At 49.2% G+C, this 26275-nt stretch overlaps 1 protein-coding gene across 1 annotated transcript in view; it reads right to left on the reverse strand.

Annotated features, from left to right (window-relative positions):
- The window catches only part of DKK3 (dickkopf WNT signaling pathway inhibitor 3), a 37181-nt gene extending 27121 nt beyond the window's left edge, over positions 1–10060 (reverse strand). The window contains exons 1-4 of the mRNA XM_084893526.1: positions 9915–10060; positions 9097–9333; positions 4011–4148; positions 2306–2389 (exon numbers count right to left, since the gene is read on the reverse strand). Coding sequence (XP_084749652.1) covers positions 2306–2389; positions 4011–4148; positions 9097–9309 — 435 coding nt within the window. The 5' untranslated portion in view covers positions 9310–9333; positions 9915–10060. The remainder of the gene's footprint in view (positions 1–2305; positions 2390–4010; positions 4149–9096; positions 9334–9914) is intronic.
- Between the last annotated feature and the right edge of the window lie 16215 nt (positions 10061–26275).

Here is a 26275-nt window from a genome sequence, read left to right on the forward strand (position 1 = left end):
GTGGGCATCTGGAACTAGATCTTGCTTCTCTGACTTTCAGCAAGCCACTCTGGCAATGAATGAGGCTCTGTGATACAGATGTCACTGTGTCTGAACAGGACATCCTGGTCACAGGCGGCTTGCAAAGTCTCCAGTCTGTTCTCTGAAGACCCGTGGGGTTCTCCAGAAACTGGCCAGTCAAGCATCAGCTGCCCAGGTCTCTCTTCTGGCCAAATTGGAATTTATTCTTGTAGAGAAAGTCAGTGAGTTAATATGCCAAGGGCCTGAGCCCAATCCTAGAAACACTTGATGAGTTGCTACCTTCTGGGTTTTGGGGATCTATCTCTCCCTGCCAACCTCCTGTGCCCTCCGGACCACAGGGGCTCCCTCACGCACGGCACGAGGGTGCTGCACAAATGTCGGCATCGCTCGGTGACACAGGAGACGGCATACAAAGGTGCGGAGAGTCTGGGCCCCCCAACTGAGCCTGAAGTAAGGACACATGGATGCACAAAGCCATGCACACTTGGGAAAGCTAGCACAAACTCACTGGGTCAGCACACACGTGCAGGCTCTCTACCCAAGCACTCTCTCCATCTTTGAGATCTTGTCTCTCACCTGCTCACCGTGATCAAAGCCTCGGTTCCCCCACCACAGGGCTCAAAACGTGACATAGTCATCTCCCTTGGGGGACACAGGGGAGAGCATGGGAGGGATCTGAAAGTTGCAGGCCACAGGGCACCTGGGCCTCCAGCAGGTGCGGATGCGCTCATAGCTGGGGCGGCTCCCCTCTGGGGTCTGGGGAGCTCCCTGGAGCCAACCTCTATCATTGTGCAATCACATGTGCCTTTTTTTATTTTTTCAACTTAAGGACGATGCTCTTTTTTTCTAATTCACAGCCCCGTGAGTTCTGTTTCCCTGCCCCTTCCATTCCATGGCTTCTGCACAGGCCCTCCTTCCCTCCCAGGTCCCCCGACAGAGACTTAAATCTGGAATATCTTAAAGCTTTTCCCGCCACACCCTACAGCTGTTTGTTTTTGTTTGGCTTCCCTCTCTCTCTTCCCAACTTTGAAAACTGGACTTTCTTCCCTCCTGACCTCAGTGCATCCTGTCTTATTTCTAAGACTTCTGTCCTCTCGGAGTCGGGAGAGCTGGTGACAATCACTGCCTCGCTTGAAGCTGGGGAAATCGAGGTGACCCAGCCTGTAAGTGACAAAGTCATGCTTCTAAGCTTCACCGCCAGAGTTCCTTTCATTTCACCACAGAGCTTGCCCCCACCTCAATCCCCAGGTCCCTTGAATGGTGGGTCACTGGACCCCTCTCCCCACCCCCACCCCCACACTTAGCCTGCAGTATGTGTTTGAACTCTGTGCCAAAATCAAGCAAAAAAGAGCCCATCAACACTAACCATGTCAACACCACCTCCCTAACTATCATGAATACACCAGTTCTCTCCTGGGGATAAGGCCAAAAGAGGCAGGGAAAATCCTTGATCTCCCCCCCCCCCCCCCCTCCGAAGGCCAAGAATGCACCAAAGGGGAAATCTCATAGTCCAGAAGTGTGCACAGGGCACTTGGGGACAGAGAGGCTGGTCCTTGCGGTCTCCACAAAGGGGGCATACTTTTACTGTGGCCCATGTCTCCAGGCAGATGCCTTGTCCCTGCCTCATCAGGGATCTGCATCTTGAGCTAGCCACTTCTCTGAGAAGATAGCTGCAGGTGAGACACCGCTGGCCTGGGAGTCTGGAGACCAGTGACTCCCATTGGTCTTCCTTTTGTGAAATGATGCCCCTTCCAAATGTAGGACTCTATAATTCTATTAAAAATGCCGTTGGACTAAACAACAGGCACCTCAGTAGCAGGCTTATCACGCTGGGTCAGAGCATGAAGCCTGGAGTGTGAGGACACCCTTTTCCCGTTAGGCCACTGGGTTCCACTAAGGTTTTCTTGCTCTCAGCTCCCTGGTCAGGGCTGACATTATACAAGGCAGGGGCCAGGCCACAGGCTTTAGGGCATTCCACGCTCAATGCCCCAGGTCTTATGAATCCCCCAGGTCTCTGATCAATGCACCCTTATTCCCCTTGTAAGGCTGCGACGGAGCCATCAAATGACAACTGAATCTAATCTCTGTTATTTCTGATGCAAAGTTGCAGGAATGTAGAGCCTGTTACCAGAATGCATAGGTTTGATCTTGGCCAAGATGAGGCAGGAAAAGTGCCTGCAAGTCAGCTCCCTTCTGCCCAGGCTCTGAAGCCTCGGTCACCTTTGGCAGGTACACCAAGATGCGTGTGCCTTGGGGTGTGAGCGCAGGGGAGACGACAACTCACGTGATTCCTTCTGCCTCCATCCTCTCCCACAGACGTGATCACTGTCTCTGAAAAGACCGTTTGTACCGTCTGGTTGGTGGTGATCTACAATAGAACAGGCACAGTGAGTGTGAAATAGAAGGAACTCTGGGCAAGTTCCACAACTTCTTTTCTTTCTATTTTCTGAAGTGGGGCATCCAGCCAAGCAGACAGACTGCCCCTCCTTCTTTCCTTCCCTCCAGATGAGCAGCCTCTCCTCTGAGCAGTGACCATCAGTGTCTCAGATTCCGCCTCCCAGGGCTGCTGTGTGGAGGGATGAGGTGGTCTGTGAAAGCACTCAGCACAGGGCCTGTCACCCAGCACAAACTCAGCATTCGCTATTTGTATAGTTCTTGGGGCTCATCACTTGAAACTCAAGGTAGACTTTCTTTTCAAGGGCTACAGGTCTGGGTGTCTAATCAAACGTCTTTCATGAGAAGCAAGCAGGTTTTAGCTATAGTTGCCCTGCTCCTGATTCAGGTGAACTGTCTTTATTTTACCGAGAAGTACTTAAGCCCAGCTGGTATGGCTCAGTGGTTGAGCATTGACCTATGAACCAGGAGGTCAAGGTTCGATTCCTGGTCAGAGCACATGCTGGGTTGCAGGTTTGATACCCAGTGTGGGTTGTGTCAGAGGCAGCCAGTCAATGATTCTCTCCCATCATTGATGTTTCTATCTCTCTCTCCCTTTCCCTTCCTCTCTAAAATCTTCATTGAGCTAAGTTTAAGTGATATATATATATATATATATATATATATATATATATATATATATATGTGTAAAATCAATGAAGAACACACTCAGGTCAAAGAAAGGCACCCAGGATCAGTGGGATGCCTCTCAGATCAAGATGGTGGTGGTAAATCAATAAATCCCACATTCAGATCAACGCAGGCAGCACTCAGATCAACTGAATTGGAATCTCTGGAGATGGGCCTTATGCATCACTAGTTCATAAAGCTCCCATGTGTTTTACAAATGTGTTTTAGGAATCACCATGTGCAGCCATGTGTGAGACTGAGATCAAAGCTCTGAAGAGCTCTAAAAACTACCCAGTATCAGTGATATCAAACCTCTGAGGATTGGGCTGGGGTTGTGACAGGCTCCAGGTAGTCCTGATGCACTACCTAAGAATTTAAAACTAGTAGTATATACCTTGCCCTACAGAGGATTATAGTAAACTAGAGGCCTGGTGCACAAATTTGTGCACAGGTGGGGTCCCTCGGCCTGGCCAGTGATCAGGGCCCATATGGGCCACAGGAGGTTGGCTGGCGAAGAAAGAGGCTGTGGGGGTTGGTCAGCTGCAGGAGGTTGGCTGTTGGGAGTGCACTGGCCACCAGGGGGCAACTCCTGCATTGAGTGTCTGCCCCCTGATGGTCAATGCACATCAGAGTGACTGGTTGACTGGTTGTTCAGTCAATCAGTTGCTTAGGCTTTTATATAGAGAGAGAGTAGGGGAAAAGATGACATGTGTGAAACTATTGAGAAGTAAAAAAAAGTCCATGTTTGAGTACCAAAAAAATGAATAAGAGGCAAGGAATGAAAAGAAAATTAAGTACTAAATATTTAATAAGCAAAAATAATTTGTATTTTTGGCTTATGTATCAAATATGTAAAGAAAACCTTAGTGCTCGGATGGGACTGGGCGCTAGAGAAAGGAGAAGGCTCTGGCCAGGACTGCCCATACCTTGTGAATTTCTCGGTGCACATGGATGGTGGTATTGCCAACCTTGGTTTCCGTGTTGGTCTCATTATGGTAGCTGGGAGGTAAGTTTGCCAGGTTCACTTCTGACGACGTTTTAGCAGCAGCTTCTTCTGCCTCCATCTATTAAATAAATGGATTAAATGAGCAATTTCCCCCCCTCTAGAGACAAGTCAGAGTCGATTAGGGAAAAAGATCCATGGAGATGCAGAGTAACAGCATAGAAAACAGACAATAATATGTACATGCTGATATTTCTATTTCATTAATGTGGTCAGGGAGGGTCAGGACATCTAAATAATTTAAAGGCATTCTGATAGTTAATGATATTGTAATAACTATGCCTCGTGCCAGGTGGGTACTGGGAATACCAAGGGGGTCACTCTGTAAAGTATCTGATTGTCTAACCACTATGCTGTACACCTGAAACTAACACAAAATAGACTTGGCTGTAAACTGTAATTGAAAGAAACTTTTTTAAAGAAAAACAAACCACTTCTCTTTTTCTCTTTGCAATTACAAATAATGGTAATAATGATAGGTATCTTTAGTTATAGCCATAAACCTCACAACCTCCCCTTGAGGTGGGTGTTATGTTCCCGTTTTATAAGTGGGGCAGCTGAGGCTCGGGGAGACTAGATAACTTCCCAGGACTCTATGTGAAGGGCAGAGCTGGGATCTGAGCATGTTCCCATTGAACAGTGTTAGCCCCTGTACAAAAGCTGCTGGTGCCCTGCCCATCTCCCCATGGCCCAAACCAGAGGCCACCTGAGAGAGAACCATTGATAGGCTGCCTCCTGCATGACCGCTACTGGAGATGAAGCCCACAACCTGCGCATGTGCCCTAGACCGGAATCAAACTCGGAACCCTTCAGTCTGAAAGCCATCGCTCTATCCACTGAGCCAAAGCGGCTAGGGCAGCTTTCTCCCTCTCTCTCTCTCTCTCTCTCTCTCTCTCTCTCTCTCTCTCTCTCCCTCCCTCCCTCTTTCCCTCTCTCTCTCAAATAGATTTTTAAAATATATATTTTATTGATGTTTTTCATAAAGGAAGGGAGAAGATAGAGAGCTAGAAACATCATCGAGAGAGAAACATCGACCAGCTGCCTCCTGCACACCCCCTACTGGGGATGTGCTCGCAACCAATGTACATGCCCTTGACTGGAATCGAACCCAGGACCTTTCAGTCCGCAGACCTATGCTCTATCCACTGAGCCAAACCAGTTTTGGCCAGCTTTCTCTCTTTTTTTTTTTTTTTTTTTTTGTAAAATAAGGGATGATGCTCCTCTGCTGAGCAGATGTAAGAATTAGGATCACAAAATCCAAGTGCCTGGTCTGGTATTTGCCATCAAGCAAAAGGATAATACATAGCTACTTTCACAATACTGCCCTTTAGGAACGCAGTTTTAGAAGCTTTCCAGGGAATGTTTGGGTAGAAATGGAGAGAGCAGGTATCTCTCGTGTGTTTGAAGAGTTTGCTAACAAATGGAGAAGAATGGAATGAAGACAGGAAACGGGCCTTGGCTGGTGTGTTAAGTGGTTAGAGTGTCGGCCCGTGCACTGAAAGGTCTTCAGTTTGATCTCCATCAAGGGCAGGCACCTGAGTTGCAGGTTGATACACAGTCTCTGTCAGGGCCTGTGCAGGAGGCAACCAATGGATGTGCCTCACATCAATGTTTCTCTCTCTCTCCCCCTCCCTCAGTTACACTCTCTCCAAAGAATCATTGGGAAAAATATCCTCGGGGGAGGATTAACAACAACAAAAGATAGGAGACAGAATGGGGAAAAAAAAAAAAAAAGGATTTCATTTTTTTTGTAAGAGAGAGAGGCTGGCATGTTTAGTGATAGAAAAGATAGAGCTTGCAAAGTGTAGGAGACTACAGATGCTACAGAGGCGATTCCCCACAAGGAGACGGAATGTTTTCATATTTTTAAAATTCTCATGGGAATCTGAATCCACCAGCTTGGTTTTCAAATAATTGACAAGTTACCAAGTCTAGAGTTTGCTTTGGGCTGAGCAGATAGTCTTTTCATAAAACCGCCCTCTCCACCAGTGGTTATTTCAACAGAATGAGCTAACAGTTCTTTAAGGGCACCACAAACTAAAAGTACAGTTTACAATGGAAATTTCAACCACAACTATTACGGCCACGAGCAAGGAAAACTTAGGCCTGAAGCAATCGGGCTTGTTTCACAGAGGAGGAATGTGAACGTTATTTAGAATGGCATTTATGGTTGGTGGAATCTGCATGTCTGCTGAAAGGGTACCGGAGGAAAAGCTGGAGAGGGAAATCCAGGTTTGGTATTGGGTCCTTCCCAGGAACATTCTAAAATATGCCAGTTATAGATGAGGCAATGAGAGTGTGGGGGCAGGGAGTGGGGTAGTTTTATCCTCAAAATACATGTATCAGTAATATATAGAATAATAGGACAGAAAAATAGGAACAGCCTGACTTAACCCATTTGAAGATTTGACTCTCCCAATGATGATATGAAGGGTAGAGTTAGCTTCATCTCTCCTCTCCCCCCCACTTGGAGAAATCAACAGCTTGAGTCAGCTGGAGTATTTAAAATGGCAGGAAGTTCTCAGCAGATTCATGATGCAACTACGTAAACAGTTAATACATCTGGCCCAGTCCTTTGGGTTCTTACCCTGGACAACAAGTAAACAGCAACTGTTCTGTGTTTATGTGATTTAAGGGACCTTTGGGCAGTCTCTTTAAATATCAGTTAACATCAATAGCCACAATCTATTGAGAATCTATTATATATTGGCCATGGTGGTTCTTTATTTTTATTCATACTAGTACTATTAATATGATTATAACAAAAGCCATTCTTTATTGATAATGAACAAACTTCCTTAATCCTTACAACAACCTCATCAGGACTGACACATTATACCAATTATACCTTTTTAAAAAAATATATTTTTATTGATTTCAGAGAAGGAGGAAGAGAGAGATAGAAACATCAATGATGAGAGAGAATCATTGATTGGCTGCCTCCTGCACACCCCCTCCTGGGCATTGAGCCCGTAACCAAGAAATATGCTCTGACTGGGAATCTAACCAGACCTCCTGGTTCATAGATCAATACTCAATCACTGAGCCACACTGGCCAGGCCAATTATACTTAAAGCCATTTTATAGGGTTAGATAACTTCCTTTACTGCATCCTCTCATTTAAGTCTCTCCTTTATCCTAAGAGGGGCATTTCCCCCATTAGAACCTGGATGCCATCACTAGGAAGTGGCAGAGCTAGAGTCGAGTAAAGGAAGGTTGGTCCCCACAGCCTGTTCTCCTGACACCAGGTGTTCAACCTCTCTCTCAACCTGACCCCACAGCTAGTGAGGACACCCTTTAGGGAACAACCATTGAGTCGGGTAACAGTGGCAGCCAATGTCTCTCCTGGTGGCAAACTTCAGTTAGCCCATTTGCACAAGTCAAACAGAGCCACGTCCAGAGGGAGGAAGCTGGCATGCAGGCAGCATCAACGTGGACAATCTCCATAGAGTGGATCCTGCTGGTCCCACTGGGACCCAGACTGCTCTGATCAATGAAGAGCCTGAAGACACCCAGTTGCTCCCCCATTTCCTCAGGAGCTACCATCAGAGGACACACATGCATGGACAGGTTCACAATGAAAGACCTAGTCAGTTTCACTGAGGATCCATGTGCAGGAGGGAAAGTTCTAGAACCCAGAGAAGGAAACCAGAAGGATCACAAGCTTGATTTAATTAGAAGGTGCAGCCTTGGGGGACAGTGGGGCCTAAATGACTCCCCTCCCTCTTTCATTGTTCCATGCCATGATTCTTGTGCTTTCACAGGAAACAGAAGGTCCATGAGTTTAGGAATATGCCGTGAATGTTCAGGTACTGATGCCTGTGCAACTGCCCCCCAATCCAGTGTCCCCCTCCCTGAAAACTCCAGGCTGACTGTTATGGAAGGAAGGGGATAGATCCCCTCACTGCACAGGGCTTCTGGGAGAAAGCATCTTCTGATGGATCAGAGCCAGCACCGGAGGCTTTGCCCAAATGGGTGTGAAGACATCTGACCCATCAGCCTGGACATCCAGTCTGTTGCTAATTCCTTCTCTCCAAAGACACCGAAGCCAGAGCTGGGCCGGACAGCAGTGACTGTGCCACCCACCCCAGGAACCAGGGATCGCTCCCCACACCTGTGAAGGGACAGTTGGACCAGCTGCACTTCCTGGCCTGGCAGCCCTGGCAATACCGTGTCCCCACCACAGAGGATGCCATCATAGTGTCTGGACCTGGGAGGGGACAGAAGGAAGAAGCCAGGCAGTTTTGCCTAGGTACTTGATATCTGACACTAACAACTGCTACATGTTATATGCCAGGTGCCCACACAGGTCCTGGCATTTAATTACCACAGGACACTGAGGTACAGAATATTAAGGGATTTGTCCAATGTCACCCTGCTCGTGAGAGGCAGGAGAGGACCTGGAGCCCAGGACTGACTCCAAAACACGCTTGGTGAGGGGGGGGGGGGGGGAGGGGAGTTACTTCTCCCATTCCCTCTCGTCCTCCTCCCACCACCCTCTGGTAAGTCGCACTGCTGGGCTCAGGATTCCATTCCCCTTCTCTGACCCCATGGCATTGGGGGAAGCCCAGACAGGCGACTAGCAAAGCTCAGGCTCTAGGTCCCCACAAGGCACCCTCGCTGTGTCTCACAAGCTCAAAGCCAATGGACAAGCCAGAACCTGAGCTGCCTGCAGCTTCCTCGGCCTCTCAGCAAAAGCGCGACGACGCTGGAATACCGGGGGCCTGGCAAGCTCCCGGTTACAACAAGGGGAGGGGCAGCCCACCGACAGGTGGGTGGGTCCAGCCGGAGGCTCCCTGGCACAGGCTCAGATTCCATCTTCTGGCAGAAAGGCGGACAAGGTGGGAGTTGGGATCACCCTGGGCTGCCTCCAGATTACTCCGAATCTGCCGCCGGCCCTTCCCAGCCCCTCGGCGGACCCTGGCTAGCTCTCCGAGCCTGCTTCCTCCCGCCACCCAGTCTCCCCAGTCCCGAGCCCTGCGCTTCCCAGGGCCCCGGGACGCACCCACCTCCTCCACCGCGCTGCGCAGTTTGTGCTGCGTGTCCTCCATCAGCTCCTCCACCTCGCGGAACATCTCGTTGAGGGTGGCCTCCTCCTGCGGGTAGCTGAGAGCCGGGCCGGGCTCATCCGGAGCCGAAGTCGCAGTGGGAGCCGGCAAGGGGGCTGCGGGGATCGCTGCCAGCAGCAGCAGGCACAGCAGGGTGCCCCAGGGCCGCTCCATCTCCACTCTGCGCCCGCCGCCCGCCTGTGCGTCAAGGAACCGCTGTCAGAGCGCGCCCACCCCTCGCCAGCCTCCCCGCCCCGCCCCTCAGCCCCCGGCTCTGCGTCCCGGCCCGCCCCGGGGCTTCTGTTCCCCGCCCCCTTCACCCCCCCACCCCCCAGGAACGAAACCGAGTCCCCCCGGGACGCAGCTCCCTCGGAACCAGACGCAAACCCCGCATCCAGCCCTGCGCCCCAGCGCCCCAACGCCCCAGCGCGCCGATCCCCTCAGTGTTCCCTCCTCCATGCTCACGCACAGGCTGCGCTCGGCCCCCTCCCCGAGCATCAGAACTCGGGGCCCCAGGCTAACAGCCCCCAGCTCACTCCCCCCGTCCCCCCCACCTAGCTCCTGGGTTCCGCGGGCTCGAGCCCTGCCCTCTCCGGATCAAGTCAGAGCGCGCAGCTCTACTGCGGACACCGCAACCCTACTACCCCAGTCCCATGTAGGTGGTAATAGCGCAACTCCCTTCTGGGTCGAACCCGAGACCAGCGCCCGGCCCCTCTCCCACCCAGGCGAGCCAAGCAAAGCCATCCCCATCCCCATCCCCGCCGCTGCCCCGCACCCACCCGACTGGACGGAGCTGTGCCCGGGATTGGACCTGCCGGGCCTCGCCGAGGCCGCCGCGGGGCTGCGGGAGCGGGAGCGGCGCGGGGGGCGGGCCGGGGGCTGGAGCGCTGGGGATGCCGCAGCGCTGGTACCGGGGAGCCCCCGCGCCCCGCCCGCCCGCCAGGCCCCGCCCCCGGGGAGGGGCCGCGCCCCGCGCGTCGCCATTGGCCAGCGAGGCGCTGGCCACCTCTCCCCGCCCCTGGCGGCCTCCTCTGCCTCCTCTACCTCCATGGTCCAAGCCATAGGAAGCCATCGCCTTCCCTGAATCCCAGAGGCCCGGGGCATCCCAGGTCATTGTCATCTCTGGTTTGATTCTTTTTATTTTATATATATAATTTGATTTTTTACAGAGAAGAAGAGAGAGGGATAGAGAGTTAGAAACATCAGTGAGAGAGAATCATCGACCAGTCGCCTCCTGCACACCCCTTATTAGGGATGTGCCCGCAACCAAGGTACATGTCCTTGATCAGAATGGAACCTGGGACCTCTCAGTCCGCAGGCCGATGCTCCATCCACTGAGCCAAACCGGTTTCAGCTCCTGCTTGGTTCTTGCAAAACAGCGTCCTGAAGGGGGCACCACGGGGAAGAGGTTGTTCCTGTGTCCCACCTGGCCCTCCCCTCCAAGCCATCCTCCTCCACTCAGCATGTAGCCCTCAGCTTGGCGTTCAAGGCCCATCAAAGGCGGGCCTTTATCAGTCTGCCCTGGTTGATCCCCTACTCCAGCCAAGAAAGCCCACCGGTAGCTCCGGGGATAGGTTAGGGGAGTGTTCGCAGGCCTGTTGCGGCGGATGGCACAGTGGTTAATACCAATCAGCCGCAGCCAGGCTGCCCCGTGAACCCCAGCTCTGCTCCCTAAGACCTCCTCTCTCTGGCCAAGGTACCAGTCTGTCTGTGCTCTGGTGCGCGCCAATGAAAGATGGAGGTTACATCTGTAAGTGTTAACTTACATGGTTACCAAGCATGATGCGTGTGGGAATTGTGCGGCCGCTGTGGGTGGTGTGTTCGCTGTCATCATGGGAACAGAACTGACTTATTCACAGCAAGCAGTCTCCCCAGGACCTAGGACAGGTGGCAATCCCATTTTTTCTTTTTTCTTTTTTAAAATTACATGAGTGCCTAGAACAGGGATTACTCACACTTTTCTTTTTTTCTTTCTTTTTTTAAAAAAATATATTTTATTGATTTTTTACAGAGAGGAAGGGAGAGAGATTGAAAGCTAGAAATGTCGATGAGAGAGAAACATTGATCAGCTGCCTCTTGCACACCCCCTACCGGGGATGTGCCCGAAACCAATGTACATGCCCTTGACTGGAATCGAACCTGGGACCTTTCAGTCCGCAGACCGATGCTCTACCACTGAGCCAAACCGGTTTCCGCCACACTTTTCTTTTTTAAATAAACAAGTGTTTTATGTGTCAAACCTCCTCCTATTTCTTCCTATTACTCTTTCCATCTGGACATTGCCCAAGCACCAAGTGCTTCCCCATTGCAGCCCTGCCTTGCCACGATCTATAATACCTGGTCACTGGCCCATCTCCCCTGCTCCCTCTACCCCCACCCCCAGGAACCAGGAGCTTGCTCCCTTTTGTGTCACCAGAGCCATTATACACGCTTGGTCCCTGAGATACAGCTGTTAATCTAGTAATAAATACAGCAGCGCCATTACTAAGCACTCACTATGTGCCAAGCACAGGCACAGCTCATCTAATTCTTAACCTCTGAGGTGGGTAGTACTATTTCTATTCCCATTTTACAAACAAGGGCACTTTCCTAAGGCCACACAGCTGGTAAGCGATTGAACTGGGATCTGAACCTAGGAATCTGGCGCCAGGGCCTTCACCCTTCACTGTCAAACTCCTCTGCTATACACCTGGCTGGGAGGTGCTGGGTATAAAGATGTTTACTGAAGCAGGAAAATGGATAAACTGGGTTTCTACAGACAATAGGATACAGCAGTTAAAGTAATGGACAATATTCCGCCGAGACCGGTTTGGCTCAATGGATAGAGCGTAGGCTTGGGGACTGAAAGGTCCCGGGTTCGATTCCAGTCAAAGGGCATGTACCTTGGTTTCGGGCATATCCCCAGGAGGGGGTGTGCAAGAGGCAGCTGATTGATGACTCTCTCCCATCGATGTTTCTAACTCTCTATCTCTCTCCATTCCTCTTTGTACAAAATCAATAAAATATATTAAAAAAAATAAAATAAAGTAATGGACAATATTTCTAGGCAACAACATGGATAGCTCTCAAAGAAACATAATGTGGAGTGGAAAAGGCAATTTGCAAAGTGATATGTACAGAATGCTATTGGTGCATATTTTGAAAACACAAAACAATAGTACATATTTTTTATGGATAGCACAAATATAGTAAAAAAAAAACCAGAAATGTGCAGTCTGCCTCTGAGGTGGAAAGCAGGGAAAAAGATGGGGACCATCCTCAGTTTTGCATTTACAACATTTTATCATTTTATTTCTCTTTAAGAGAGACTGTGTACACAGTGTGGAGGAGTTCTGTAGCAAAAGTGTCCAAATAGTCACATCTGTTTAATCATCACAGTTGAGTAATTACATGTGGGTTTATGGGTGTGTCTTTTGCATTGTTTCCGGTATATTTAAAATAGTCTGTGAAAACATTGAAACAAAACAACACGAAATGCAAAAGGCAAGCTCCCCACCCCCCACTCACAAAACAAAACAAAAAACCTCTTATGGACAAACAAGACTTTTCTCAAGTCTGTTCTTGACAGAAAGGCTCTTGCCCCAAAGGCCCAGCAGTGGCCTCCATCACTGTGAGGTGGGAGGCAGGAGTGGGAGGGCCCACACAGGCTCAGGTGGAGGGCATTTCTCTCCATGAAAGGCCCTCTGTCTGCTTGAATGGGTGGGAGCTCTCCTCCTGGGTGGATGGAAGCTGGAGCCAGTTAATGGCTCTGGGCAGCAGATAAGGCTTATCTGTTCCTTTCCCAGGGGAGGGAACAGTACACAAACAAGGGGACCTCAGAAACCCAGAACTTCTGGGCACTCAGTCAGGATAGGTGACTATTATGCACTGATTTTTATTTTATTTTATTTTATTTTTACATTTTAACCATTCAGAATAATTAATTAGACCAGGGGAGGGTTGCTTATACATGTCTCTCTTTTTCTTTCCCTTTCATCTTAAATCGACTGGACTTGACCTAACTTGGGAAAAAGGTGAAGAGATGGCTGAGAGATAGTAACACATCTGCATAGCTATTTGACATCTGTGTTCCCTGCGAGAGTACGAGCCATGTGAGACAGCATGGGATGTGGGATACTTGTCTCTGCAACCAGCTCCAGTCCAGCCGGGGCTTGCAAAGCATTAGCATTCAATGAGGTGATGCTGAATGAATGAGGGGCCTGCCAGAGGAGGGGATCCTGGCCCTCAAAAAATGTAATATATATATATATATATATATATCAGAGGTAAGCAGACAATGCCAGAGAGTAAGATGGAGGAAAGGACAGAGAAAAACTGGCACTAAAGGAAAACAACAACAACAAATGGGTGAGGAAGTACAAATTGCCAGTTATAAAAATAGTCACAGGGATGTAAATTACAGCATAGGGAATATCCTGTATAACAAAAGGGTAATATGCAAATCGACCAAATGGCAGAACAAAGGGTAGGTATGTCCCACACTGACCACCACCAAGGGGCAGATGCTCAACGCAGAAGCTGCCCCTGGTGGTCAGTGTGTTCCCACAGGGGGAGTGCCGCTCAGCCTCGAGCCAGGCTGACCTATGGTGAGAGCAGTGGTGGGGGGCAGGATCCTCTTCTGCCTCCGCAGCAGCACTAAGGATGTCTGACTGCAGCTCAGGCCCGCTCTCTGTGGGCTCCCAGACTGTGAAAGAGCACAGGTGGACTGAGGGACACCCCTCCTCCCCAACAGTGTACAAATGTCGTGCACCGAGCCTCTAGTAGTCGATATACTAGTAATAACTATGTGTGGTATTGGGTGGGTACTAGACTCACCAGGGAGACCACCTGGTAAGGTATATAAATGTCTAACCACTATGTTGTACATCTGAAACTAATATAATATCGTATGTCAATTATAGTTGAAAATAAATTATGAATAAATAAATAAATAAATAAATAAATAAATAGAAAGTAACAAAAGCTAACTCTTTCCAGAGTGCCCATGGGGGTTGTCCACCCCTGGTGCAATGAGTCCTGGGGGGAGTGGGGCATTGTGTGGTGTCTACCTCTCAGTTTGTTTAGATTGGAGGTTGGCTTCTTTCTTGCTCATCAGATTCTTTCTTGGATTTTGAGACTGGAGACACCATCCAGTTGCTTGAGGAACAAAAACAACATGGAGAAAGTTAGAGAGAAAGGGGGAATGAGGGGGGTGGGATATTCAGAGAAGTGAGAGTCCATGCGCCTGAGAGGGGAGTGATGGGGCAGGGGAGGGGGGAGAGCAGCTGCCTCGCTCCATGGTTCGTTCTGGTTCTTGGTTGTAGTCTTTTGTGACGCTGAGACCCAGCTGCACTGTCTGCCCTTAGGCTCTGGGAGATGCTTTTGGATCCTTCCCTTTCTGTCTGCGCTGGGTTTAGCAACTTTCTATTACTGGCTACCGAACTGTCTGGGGTGGGGCCGCCTGTATTTTAACCAGGCAATCCTTTTCAAGGGAGGGTTGCCTTAGAGGAGATTACTGCCGCTCTCTGAGACCCGGGGATTAGACACAGAGGGCCACAGATCCTGCGGGCAGAGAAATGCCAGCCAAGACCCTCCTCCCCGCTGCTGGAGGGCCCCTGACCCTCCCCTCCCGCCCCCCCCAGTGCCAGCCCCCAATTTCACTGAGCCTTCCCAGGTCCTGCCTGGAACTGGTGATTGTTCTGATGAAACTGGTGCCAAGATTTTTCTGAATGGAAACTCCATCTGGCTTTGGAAAGAGTGTTCACGTGGATTCAGGGTTTCCATGAGTAACAGCCACTGAATATCCAAAACACACATTGGCTTTGCCAAGTTTCCGTGGGTGGGTGAACAAAAGCGACCCAGAGGATCGTGATTCCTGACCATCACCCTGGGAACACGGCTCCGGAGGGATGAGCCCTGAGCCCGGCTTCTCTTGTGTGTGTGTGTGTGTGTGTGTGTGTGTGTGTGTGTGTGTGTGTGTTTTCATCTAGCAGGTGGATTCATGTCTGCACCGAATATGCCTGCATGTGTGTCTGCAGTGGAGGAGGATGACTAAGGAGCAAGAGAATTTTGGTCGATCCAGTACCAAAAGAGGAAAAGCACAAAATTGACATTGTAGGCAACTGCAGAGGAAGAACATCTAGAAACGTGTTTCTGCCCAGTTCTCTCCATGTCTGGGGGGACAGCACGATGTGTTTATTTCTTCCCAGGAGCAATTTCCAGTGCCAGGTCCCTCACAGAATCTCTCTTGAAGCCTTGTAAACAATGCGGATGCTGGCTGTCCTTTGGAGATGCTGACTCCATCTGTCTGAGGGGCCCTGCAGGCTATGTTTTGGAATGTTCCTAGCCGAGGATCCTGTTCTCATCAGGTCTCCACTGAACACTCTCCGCTCACTCCAACAGGCTTTCCGCCCATCTGCACACCCCTGTGGTCAGGCCGCGTTGCTTCTTTCCCAGGATGTGGTTGGGAGCAGCTGGAGCCATGGAAAGAAGGCTGAATGGAGCCCCACAGTGCTGAGTTTAGGTTCTGGCTCTGATCCTGACCGCCAGGACCTGAATATCTCAGGGTTCTCTAGCTTATGGGCATGTTAGTGCCCGAGCCGCAGGGCTCTGAGCCCACACCTGTTATCGCTAGGAAGATCATCTGGGAAATCCCCCAGGATGTGTTTGTGAGGTTTCCAGCCACCTTCACTGCCATTATCTCCAAGGCAATGGCGCCATCCTGGTGAGAATTAACTGAGATGTAATAAGCAGTGTTTTCAACTGCCTGGCAGGGTGTTTTCCCTTAAGCAGGGTGGCTGCTGTTGGCTTCTGCTATGCTAAGATCCTATGTTCAGCAATAGGAAGGAATGTGTTACTTATACAAATGACCAAGCAGATGCATCTCTAGTGTGTTATTCTAAGTCAGTGGTTGGCAAACTCATTAGTCAACAGAATGGCAATGTGATTCGAGAGCCGCAGTTTGCAGACCACGTTAAGTGAAAAAGGCAGACGCAAAAGACCATATACTGATTCCATATACTGGTATATATATGATGTTCTAGAACAGGCAAAATGCTAGAGACTGCAAACAGATCATTGGTTGCCAGAGGCTGGGATGGGGGAGGGATTTACTATAAAGGGGTACAGGATCATTTGGGGGAATTCTAGACTTTGGCTGTGGTGATAGACAGAGGGTGTTGATATACGTTTGTTAAAACTTGAAGAACTACGTACTGAATTTAATATATGTAAGGAAATTACAACCAGATTCAAAGACAACGGGGTGAACAAAGGAGGCAATGCAGCTTGCCCAGGGTCAGAGCCAGGGATTCCAGCAGGTGTCTTGAACTCCTGGGTCCAGACTTTGAGTTGTTCTGCAATCTGGTCTCACACAACCTCAGGCAGCTCCACGGGGGAAGGAAAATGGGTCTCGGGTCTCTGTCTGTGGCCAGGGACTTCAGACAAAGAAGGCAGCGGTGGGGACACTGTGGTGTGCGGAAAAACTGTTTTCTAGTCCTGCTTTTGTTGCCTTCCAGATTGCTTGGAGAAGCTCATTTACCTCTCTAAACCATCGTTTTCCCCACTTAAAATATTTTCTTTCTTATTAGAAAAGAGCAACCCTAAGAAAGAAGTCCTCATTGGGAGGAATCGCGGTGTCATTGTCAAGGGCTGGAGCCCTGGAGCAGCCCCAGCCCTGAGCGACTCTCCAGCCAGGTAACTGGGACAAGTCTCTCCACTTCTTTGAGCCCCACTTTGTTCTTCTCTAAGGGAGGTCAGGAACTGCATCTACCCATGGCAAGTTACAAAGAAATGGTTCATTAAGGCCCTCAGCAAAGAGCCTGGCCGGCAGTGAGCATCCGTGAGTGCTTGCTATTAAGATACTATCACCCTCAGCATCATGGCCAGGCCTGGCCAACAAAGTTCTGCAAAAGGGAGCAGGAAACAGAGCCCCCTTTGTGTATGCTCAGCGGGAGCTCCAGGGAGGAAGGGAGAGCGAGAGAGAGTCCAAGGTAATTTCGCTTAGACCACGAAGGGTTATGGAGCATCTTGAGGCAGGCAGCTCTTTTCTGTTTACGCAGGCAAACCCTTTCTCTGTCTTGGCGCACGGTGTCGCATGATGGCCAGGTCAGAAGTTCACATCATAAACACGCTCCCATCCAAGCCCAGGTCCCATGGCGGAGGCTCTCACAGATTAAACTCCTTTTCTTTTCCCGCTCAGGGTCTTCACGTTCCTTTCTGCAATACGATGTCCATCCAGTCCTCTGGTCAAATGTTTGCAAGATTCAAAGGAGGGGACGCGTCCAAAGTCCTCAGGTAACTTGGGAAAGACTTCTTACAATTGGAGCAATTTAGATAAACACTGCTAACATGGTGTCTTATTTATATTCCTCTGGCTGTTCCTTCTGGACCTGAAGCAGACATTTGGAGTGTGTCTATTTGCTTAGTATCTCTGCAAGACAACTGCCCCTTGCTAGCTTGTTATGCTGCTTTGAAAAGTCACCCCAATGGCCCTGGGCTGCCCACTGTCAGGCAGCACAACCAGCGCCCATCACCTGTCCAGCTGGTGGCTCTCAAACAGGAGCAAGCATTGGAATCACCTTGGGACAGGAACACTGGGTGTTAAACACAGGATCCTGGACTTTAACCTCTAATGATTTCCTAGGAGGTGATGCCAATGCTATCTGTTCAAAACCAAATAAAATTGAAGTGTTTTCCAAATTTTACATCCTATTTCCTGCCAGCAGCTATCACCAAACATTCTCAATTGGGTTTAAATTATAAAATTAAGAGAGGAGAGACTGGCCCAGCCAGCGTGGCTCAGCAGTTGAGCGTCGACCTATGAACCAGGAGATCAATGTTCCATTCCTGTCAGGGCACATACTCGGGTTGCAGGTTTGGTGTCTAGTGGGGGGTGTGCAGGAGGCAGCCAATCAATGATTCTCTCTCATCATTGATATTTCTATCTCTCTCTCTCTCCTCCCTTTCTCTCTAAAATCAATAAAAAAATTAAAAAAAAATTTTTTAAAGAGAGGAGAGATGGTGAAAGATCTGTGCAAGAAAATGGACCATTGAAGAGGGGCCCAGAAGCCAGTGGGCAAAGAAAGGTATATATAGAATACAACTGATATTCACACAGCAGAGCTGGGGAGAAAAAAGAAAAAGCAGGCTGACTGTGACATCCAAGGTGAGGTGAGGTCAGAAACAGGGAGATGATAAAATAATGAGATTAGAAACAGGTTTGGATGTGGTACCTGACACAGGTTAGGGCAAGCAGTGCAGGCCCAGATCTAAACAGGGGAGATGGGTGCTGGAGAGCAGCTGCTTTAATGAACTGATGGGTGGATGCATCCTAAAGTGGGAAGCTGATGGTTCAAGGGAGAGAGAGAGAGAGAGAGAGGCGGGGGAGGGTGTGGATTTCTAGAGCTAGGATTTAAAACTAAATGTAATCAAAGTCATAAGGACCCCTTGGCTTCAGAGGGGGAAAAGCATAGTTTTTATTTTTGTAGGGAAAAAAAAGAAAAGAAAGCATTTAGTTTTGCCAATCTTCACTGTACATTAAATTGAAAGATAGAAACAGTGACTTTTTTTCCATAAGGGACTAATTTTTCTGGTGCATGTGGAATTCACAATCAAGAGGATATTTTACTCAAAATTCAGGCGAGCCCTGGCCAGTGTGGCTCAGTGGCTGAGACTCAGCCTATGAACCAGGAGGTCATGGTTCGATTCCAGTCAGGGCACAGGCCTAGGTTATGGGCTTGATTACCACTAGGGGCCTTGCAGGAGGCAGCCAAGCAGTGATTCTCTCTCATCATTGATGTTTCTCTCTCTCCCTTTCCCTTCCTCTCTGAAATAGATTTTATATACATATAAATAAACAAAAGAATGAGATAAGTCACAACAGCTTGTTGAAGAAAGATCTAGGATGGGATGTTTTCCCCACTGTTTATACTAAGTGAGTAAGAAACCATTATAGTTATTATGGTGGGACAGTCTCTTCTCATAAATGTTTTTCTCTTTTGGCAGAGGTGAGAAATAAATGTTGACTTGTTCTTATCTCTGAACTGGTTTATAAAATAGGGGTGGAGAGGGCAACTAGAGACCAAGCTGTTGGAGGCTGGGAGGCTTTAGAGTTCATTCAGGAGTCACCTTGGAAACTGGGAGGTGGCTAAGCCTCAGGTGAGGACAGGGGCTTCCGCTTAGAAGAGCAGGCCTGGGGGAGTGGGGCATGGGGAAGTGTTACAGAGACAGGAAACCAGGAGTCTGACATCCACTATTTTCCTGGGCACCAGGCTCAGGCCTCAGCCCCTGGCTGGCACAGCCCCTCAGCGCCACCCGCTCCCACGGTGTCTCGTCCAGGCCTGCTCATTATCTGCACATGAACTTTTCAAAGGGCCTCTCAGCCACCACTCACACCGTCCTTGGGCCCATTCTTTGATCCAACACCCTTCGATGCAAATGGGACTTTAAATGTCCTAGCAGTAAAATTTAAATAAAAAGAAACAGCCCTGGCCGGTGTTAACGGATGGTTAGAGGGTCGGCCTTTGCACTGAAGGGTCTCAGATTTGATTTTGGTCAAGGATACAAACCTGGGTTGCAGGTTCCCTGCCCTGTTGGGGTGTGTGTGGAAGGCAACCACCAATTGATGTGGCTCTCTCCTCTCTCCTCCTCACTCCCTCTCTTCCACTTTCTCTAATATCAATGGGAAAAATATCTCCCAGTGAGGACTAATAAAAGTAAAAAATAATAATAATAATAATATTAAATAAAAAGAAACAAGTACCAAAAAATTTAACAATATAGTTTATTTAGCCTAATGCAGCCAAAATACTATTGTTACAATATGTAACCAATACAGGGGTGAGCAAAGGTAGATTTGCAGTTGTTTGTATGGAAAATAATACAATAACCAATAAATCATAGTGCAAGAATAAACTCTTGGACTCACAACCATAAACCTACTTTTGCCCACCCCTGTGTAGCACTCACCAATGAGATATTTTACATGCTTTGTTTGCATGCTGAGTCTTGAAAATTCTGAGGTGTGCTTTATACCGTCAGCACGTCTCAGTTTGAACCAGCCACCTTCTTAGTGCTCAACAGCCGCACGAGGCTGGTGGCTGCCGCATTGGACAACAGTCATGACCCGACACAGAAATGATCGTTCAGCAATTCATAACAGATCTTTCCACTTAGGTCTTAAAGCTTACTTCGATGAGATGTAAAACTATTGGTGTGCCCTTTGACACACGGATCCCAGTTTCTAATATCTTAACCTTTAGAAAAAAACAAGTGTATGAATCAGCATGTTCACTATAGCTTTGTTCCGATGGATGGAACAGTCTGGGTTCTGAAATAAAAATGCCTGGTTTTGAATCCTGCCTTTGCCACATAATAGCTACATGAACAAATTGTTTTTTTTAGATATATTTTTTATTGATTTCAGAGAGGAAGGGAGAGGGAGAGAGAGATAGAAGTATCAATGATGAGAGCGGTGAGAATCATTGATCGGCTGCCTCCTGCACGCCCTCTACTGGGGATCAAGCCCACAACCCAGGAATGTGCCCCTGACCAGAATCAAACCCAATGCTCTATCCACTGAGCCAACCCGGCTAGGGCTGAACAAATTATTAAACCCTTATCCTCCTTTTCCTCATCGAATTATCCACATGAAGAGCTTCTCTTAATTACTGGCCCACAGTAGGTGCTCAATAAATCATAGCTAGTATTATCCTTCCCAACAAAGAAGAAAAGTTGACAATGGAAACCTCCAGCAGCAGAGAAATGATTTATGGAATTATGGTACCTTCATATGGTTTAGGCACCTGAGAGCAGGGACCATGGTTATCTCTGTATTATACAACACTCAGCATGGTTCCTGGCCTAGGGTAAGCACCCAGGAAGTATTTGAGGGATGAATGCAAAGTCTTTGGAATGAGTGAAGCTGCTCATAATGTGTTACTATGGAGAGACTGTAGGAAACTATGTACAACAGGATTCCATTTTTGTAGGGGGAAAGGGATGCCTGGGAGTGTGAAGAGGAAGTGCTGGATGCTGTAACCACGAGTAAAAGGTCATATTGTACGTAGGTGCTGTCTTGTCCCATCCATCTTCGGAGCTCAGTGACCCAGCTTACTCATCCTGCCTCCCCCTCACCCAGCACTCGTTCTTGGACAGATTGGGGTTTAGTGAGTCCCTGCTGGACCGAATTGCTAATGATTGCTTCTCCTGTCCCCCCCTACACTATGAGTCAGCACTCATTCAAGATCACACAGCTCCTTTGAAATGTTCTCATTTTAATCTAAGTCCTGAAATACTGTGTACTGTGTCATTAAATATGCTCTCTGACTCCTCTGTTCTATACCCCTCAGGGCCTGAGGCACAGTGACCCTTGGGAGGTGGGTAGAAAATATTAGCTAAATGAATGATCTGGATAATAACAATGCAGCAGGAGCCGAGCCCTGTAGGAAGCTGCCTTTTCCCGGCAGGTACTGTTCAGACAGGAAGAAAGATCGACGTGGCCCCATGTGCGGTGAGCTCTCCTCCTCTCGAGACATCCCCCAAGGCTTTCTGTCTGGCGGATTATGAAAATGGCATTAACATGCACAGAATCTTAATTTCTTGTCTCAGGAGCCAAATATATCTATTGACGTGTCCATGTCTCACCTATTAAATCATTCAGTGGATATTTAGAGGCTTACAATATACTGGCTAATATGCCTGGCCCTGAAAAAAAAAATTAAAAATGAGAAGGGAGGGTCCTAATCTTTTTTTTTTTTTTAAATGTATTTATTTATTATTTTTTTATTTTATTTTTCAGTCTGCAGACCGACGCTCTACCGCTGAGCCAAACCGGTTTCGGCTATTATTTTTTTTATTTTATTAAAAAAAAATATATTTTATTGATTTTTAACAGAGAGAAAGGGAGAGAGAGAGAGAGCTAGAAACGTCAATGAGAGAGAAACATCGACCAGCTGCCTCTTGCACACCCCCTACCGGGGATGTGCCCGCAACCAAGGTACATGCCCTTGACCAAAATCAAACCTGGGACCTTTTAGTCCGCAGACCAACGCTCTACCACTTGAGCCAAACCGGCTTCGGCAAAATATATTTATTTTTAATCCTTACTGGAGGACATTTTTTTCCATTGGCTTTTAGAGAGCAAGAGTGAGGGTGAGAGCGAGAGCAAAACCGACATGAGAGAAACACTTTGATTGTTTGCCTCCTGCATGCACCCTGACTGGGACCAGGAATCAAACCTGCAACCCAGATATATGCCCTTGACCAGGAAGCAAACCTGAGACCCTCTGGTGTGTGAGCCAACACTATAACCATGGAGCCATACCAGTCAGGGCAGCAGGGGTCTATTTTTAAAAAAATGTTTATTATTTCTTTTTTTTCTTTTTCTTTTCTTTTTTTTAAATAATCCTCACCCCAGGATATTTTTCCACTGGTCTTTTAAAGAGAGTGGAAGAGAGACGGAAAGACAGAAACTTCCATGTGAAAGAAAGACATCGGTTGGTAGCCTCCTGCATGCACCCTGACGAGGGCCCAGGCCAGCAAGGAGCCTGCATCCGAGGTATGTGCCCTTGACTGGAATCAAACCTGGGACCCTTTGGTCCGCAGGCCGACACTCTGTCCATGGAGACAAACGGGCTAAGGCAGCAGTGTTCTATTGAAAAAATTTTTAAAAAATATATTTTATTGAATTTTTACACAGAGGAAGGGAGAAGGATAGAGTTAGAAACATCGATGAGAGAGAGACATCGATCAGCTGCCTCCTGCACACCCCCCACTGGGGATGTGCCCGAAACCAAGGTACATGCCCTTGACTGGAATCAAACCCGGGACCTTTCAGATTGCAGGCCGACACTCTGTGTGATTTTGAATAGGTCATTCCTCCTTTCTGAGCCTGTTTCCCCTGCGAAGTAAGACAGTGGGACTAGACTGATGGTTTGCAACATTTGCTCTAGAAACTTCACTGGAAGATGCTTCTACCCTCACATCTGCAACTGAAGCATCCATAAGTTTCTTTTAAAATATCTATTTATTTATTTATTTATTTATTTATTTATTTTACATATTTGGCTTCAATGTCAGATTTTCTTTTGAATAAAAAAATTCCTGAGCTAAAACAAAAAAAGGAAAATAAAACCCCATGCTAGATAACTGGTAACATCTCGCTGGCTCTGATGGCCACACTCACACACACGGGAACTGTGTGCTATCTGCCTGATGTGTGTGCGTCCTTTTTGTCTGCGTTCGGTGTACATGAGGGCCTCTGGGTACAGAACTCCTGTGCAGAGGGGGACAGACCATTTTCACAGCAAAATTCCTGAACCTGAATAGCCTTTGGCAGCTGAACATTGAAAGAATTTCAACAGCTGGTGCAGGGAAAATGTCCAAATGCTGGAGAGTCAGAGCTGCAGGTGTGAGAGGTTACTGGCGGGTGGACACAGCACCACCTTGTGGATCCCACGGTCACTTTCCCTGAGCCAGGCCTGGGTGGTCCCAGAGCTAAGGGTAGGTCCCTGCAGGGCTGCACTCCTGGAACTGCAGATTCTGGCATTTCTGGAAAGGGGCTCTCTGAGACCACAGCTTGGGTTCGAGGCCAGGTCCCTGCCTGGCAGCAGGCCCAGCTGCCTCCCCTGAAAGCTGCCACACGGCTGAAGCCTACCAGGGCGGGAGCACGGTTGTTGGGAAGTTCGCTGTCACGGGTGGGCCAGTGTCTGGATCCTGAAGAAGAGCTCAGAGCCTGAGAGGACATGGGACAACCTGCACAGCGGACATGGCTGAGGCCGCGTGGGAGGTAGAGAGAGAGGACAAGGAGGCATCTTCCTGCCCAGAAGCTCAAAGCATGCAAGAACTCTCCCACTCACCGTGACCTCAGCCTGACCCCCATCAGGGCCTTGAATGCAGCCTCCTGCTCTGCACCTCTCTCCCTGCACTCCCATCCTCTGCCCAGGGGTACTGGGAGGGTAAAAGGAGACCTAAGAGAATGAGCCCAGTGCCTGGCGCAGGGGAAGTCCTCGGGGGTTCCCTGTCTGTCCCTATCCTCTCCCACTCTGTGGACTAGACATCGTGGTGACAGGGCACCGGCCCAGCCAGCGTCGGACTCACCAGGTGCAGCGCTGTCCGATGCAAATAGCTGCGAACCGCTCAGTGAATTCCAAATGTTCTAGTAGCCACGCTGAAATATGTAAAAAGAAGCAGGTGAAATAGCTTTTAATATCTTTTATTTAACCCAGTCTATCCAATAGCCTGTCATTTCGACATGTATATAAAATAAAAATCAGTAATAAGAACTTTAATAGGCCCCCCCCCCTTTTTTTTTTTTACCACGTCTTTGACATTGCGCATTTCATTCTTGCAGCATGCCGCCCTCCAAGGAGGTCTGGAGAGGCGCCTGTCACGAAGTTACCAATGTTCCCCCGTGCACGGTGCTCCCTAAGGTGGGTCTCCTTGTCCTTTTCTACATAAACCTGGGGCTGGGCTGCTGACCGCTGGTGTTTCTTCCTGGAGGAAAGTTTTATGACCACAAAATGAGTGCCAACCCTGCCCCGCCCTGCCCTGCCCTGGCTCCCTCCCTCTGGGTTGATAGGAGGCTCCCTGAGAGCTCCCGGCTACCCAGGAGCTGCTTTTGACTTGTTGTCTGTTGACTGGCAATGGATCTCCCCATCCCAGCTTCCTGAGGATTGCCAGGAGCCGTCCTGCCTTGTGCACCAGAAGGTTTCAGCGCTAATGATGCTGCTGGTTTTGCAGCTCCCAGAAAAGTTTTCCAACTCATTGGGGGTCTCTTCCCTGTTTCCAGGGCTTGGGAACCCCCTGGGAAGAAGCCGGAGGTGAACCCCTCTGACTTGGGAGCTAGACAGAGCTCCAGGCTCACCCCCCCACCCACCCACCCACCCACACACCGGCATCCGGCAGAGGCCTCCCTCTGTGCTGCAGAGAAGCTGTGTGAGGCTGAACCTGAACAAGAGATCCAGACCCCATAGGCCCCTGGTTCAGCCAGCATCTAACCCTCCATGTGGGCCTCAGGCCCTTGGTCCTCCCACCGAGAGGACTGGAGACTCCTATTCAGAAGGCCATTCATCCTTCCCATGTAACTGGAGCCGCTGGCTCACACACTTCCTGGGCAGGGGGCATTTCCCAGAGCAAAACGTCTCCGTACCTCCCTCCCTCCCTATACTTTTGGACCCAGACCGGTTAAGTGGGAGTCGATGGAGGCCGTCAGTCAACCCCTGCAGTGTACCAACGAGGAAACAGGCCCAGAGAGGAATGAAGCTAGTCAGTGGCAGAGTCTCTCCCCTCCATTCTGGGGCTCTCTTCCCCTCCCCCCTTCAGAGCCAGACCATGCCTTCCAGAGGCTCTCTGCCCATCCACTGCATCTTCTGGCCACTCAGATCTTCATGGGTAGCCATGGGCAAAACCCCCCAAACTCAGAAGCCCCAGGGGGTCTGACTCTGGGGGTCTGCTAGGTGGGGTGGGGATGACAAAAGAATAAGGCCATGGGAGATTTGGACTTTGCTGCCCCCTCCTCACCCCAGTGGCTTCAGCTCCAGCCCCTTCCCCACATGCACTCTTCACTTTCTGGGGCCCTGAGCCACTTCACTTCCCCAGGGGACTACCCTCTTTCTCATCTCCAGCACTTGGTCTCCCAGCTGCTCCCTCCTCCGAAAACTCCCCTCTTTCCCCTGTCCATGTGTGACCAACTCTTCTCACCCTCAGAGACCAGCCCAGACATCACCCTGCTTCCTACGGTCACCCCATGACAGCCATCACCAAGACTGGGTCTGGGCTGCCTGTCCCTACCTGAGCCAAATTAAGCAGAGACCAGGTGGAATCATATGTGAGCATTTATTCCAATACTGCAGGCAGAATGGAGAGAGCAGCAGGTCCTCTGGTAATTTTGCTCTAATGCCTTCTGCTAGCTGGCTGCTTATACAGAGATAAGGAAGAAGGGCTGCGTGCAAGAGGGAAGGGGGGGCAGGATAAGGGCTGCAGGGTCCGTGGTCTGTGTGTCTCTTTCCGGGATCTCGAAGTCCGATGGCAAGGTAGTTAATTTTCTATGCTGTGAAAACCAGGCCCAGCCCGTTCCTGGGACTGCAGGACGGTCAGCATTCCAGAGGCAAACTCCCACGAGGGGTCAGGGTCCAGGCACAGCAACAAAATCAAAGCGTGT

Source organism: Pipistrellus hanaki, assembly GCF_964339955.1.
Source record: "Pipistrellus hanaki genome assembly, chromosome: 9".
NCBI lineage: Eukaryota > Metazoa > Chordata > Mammalia > Chiroptera > Vespertilionidae > Pipistrellus > Pipistrellus hanaki.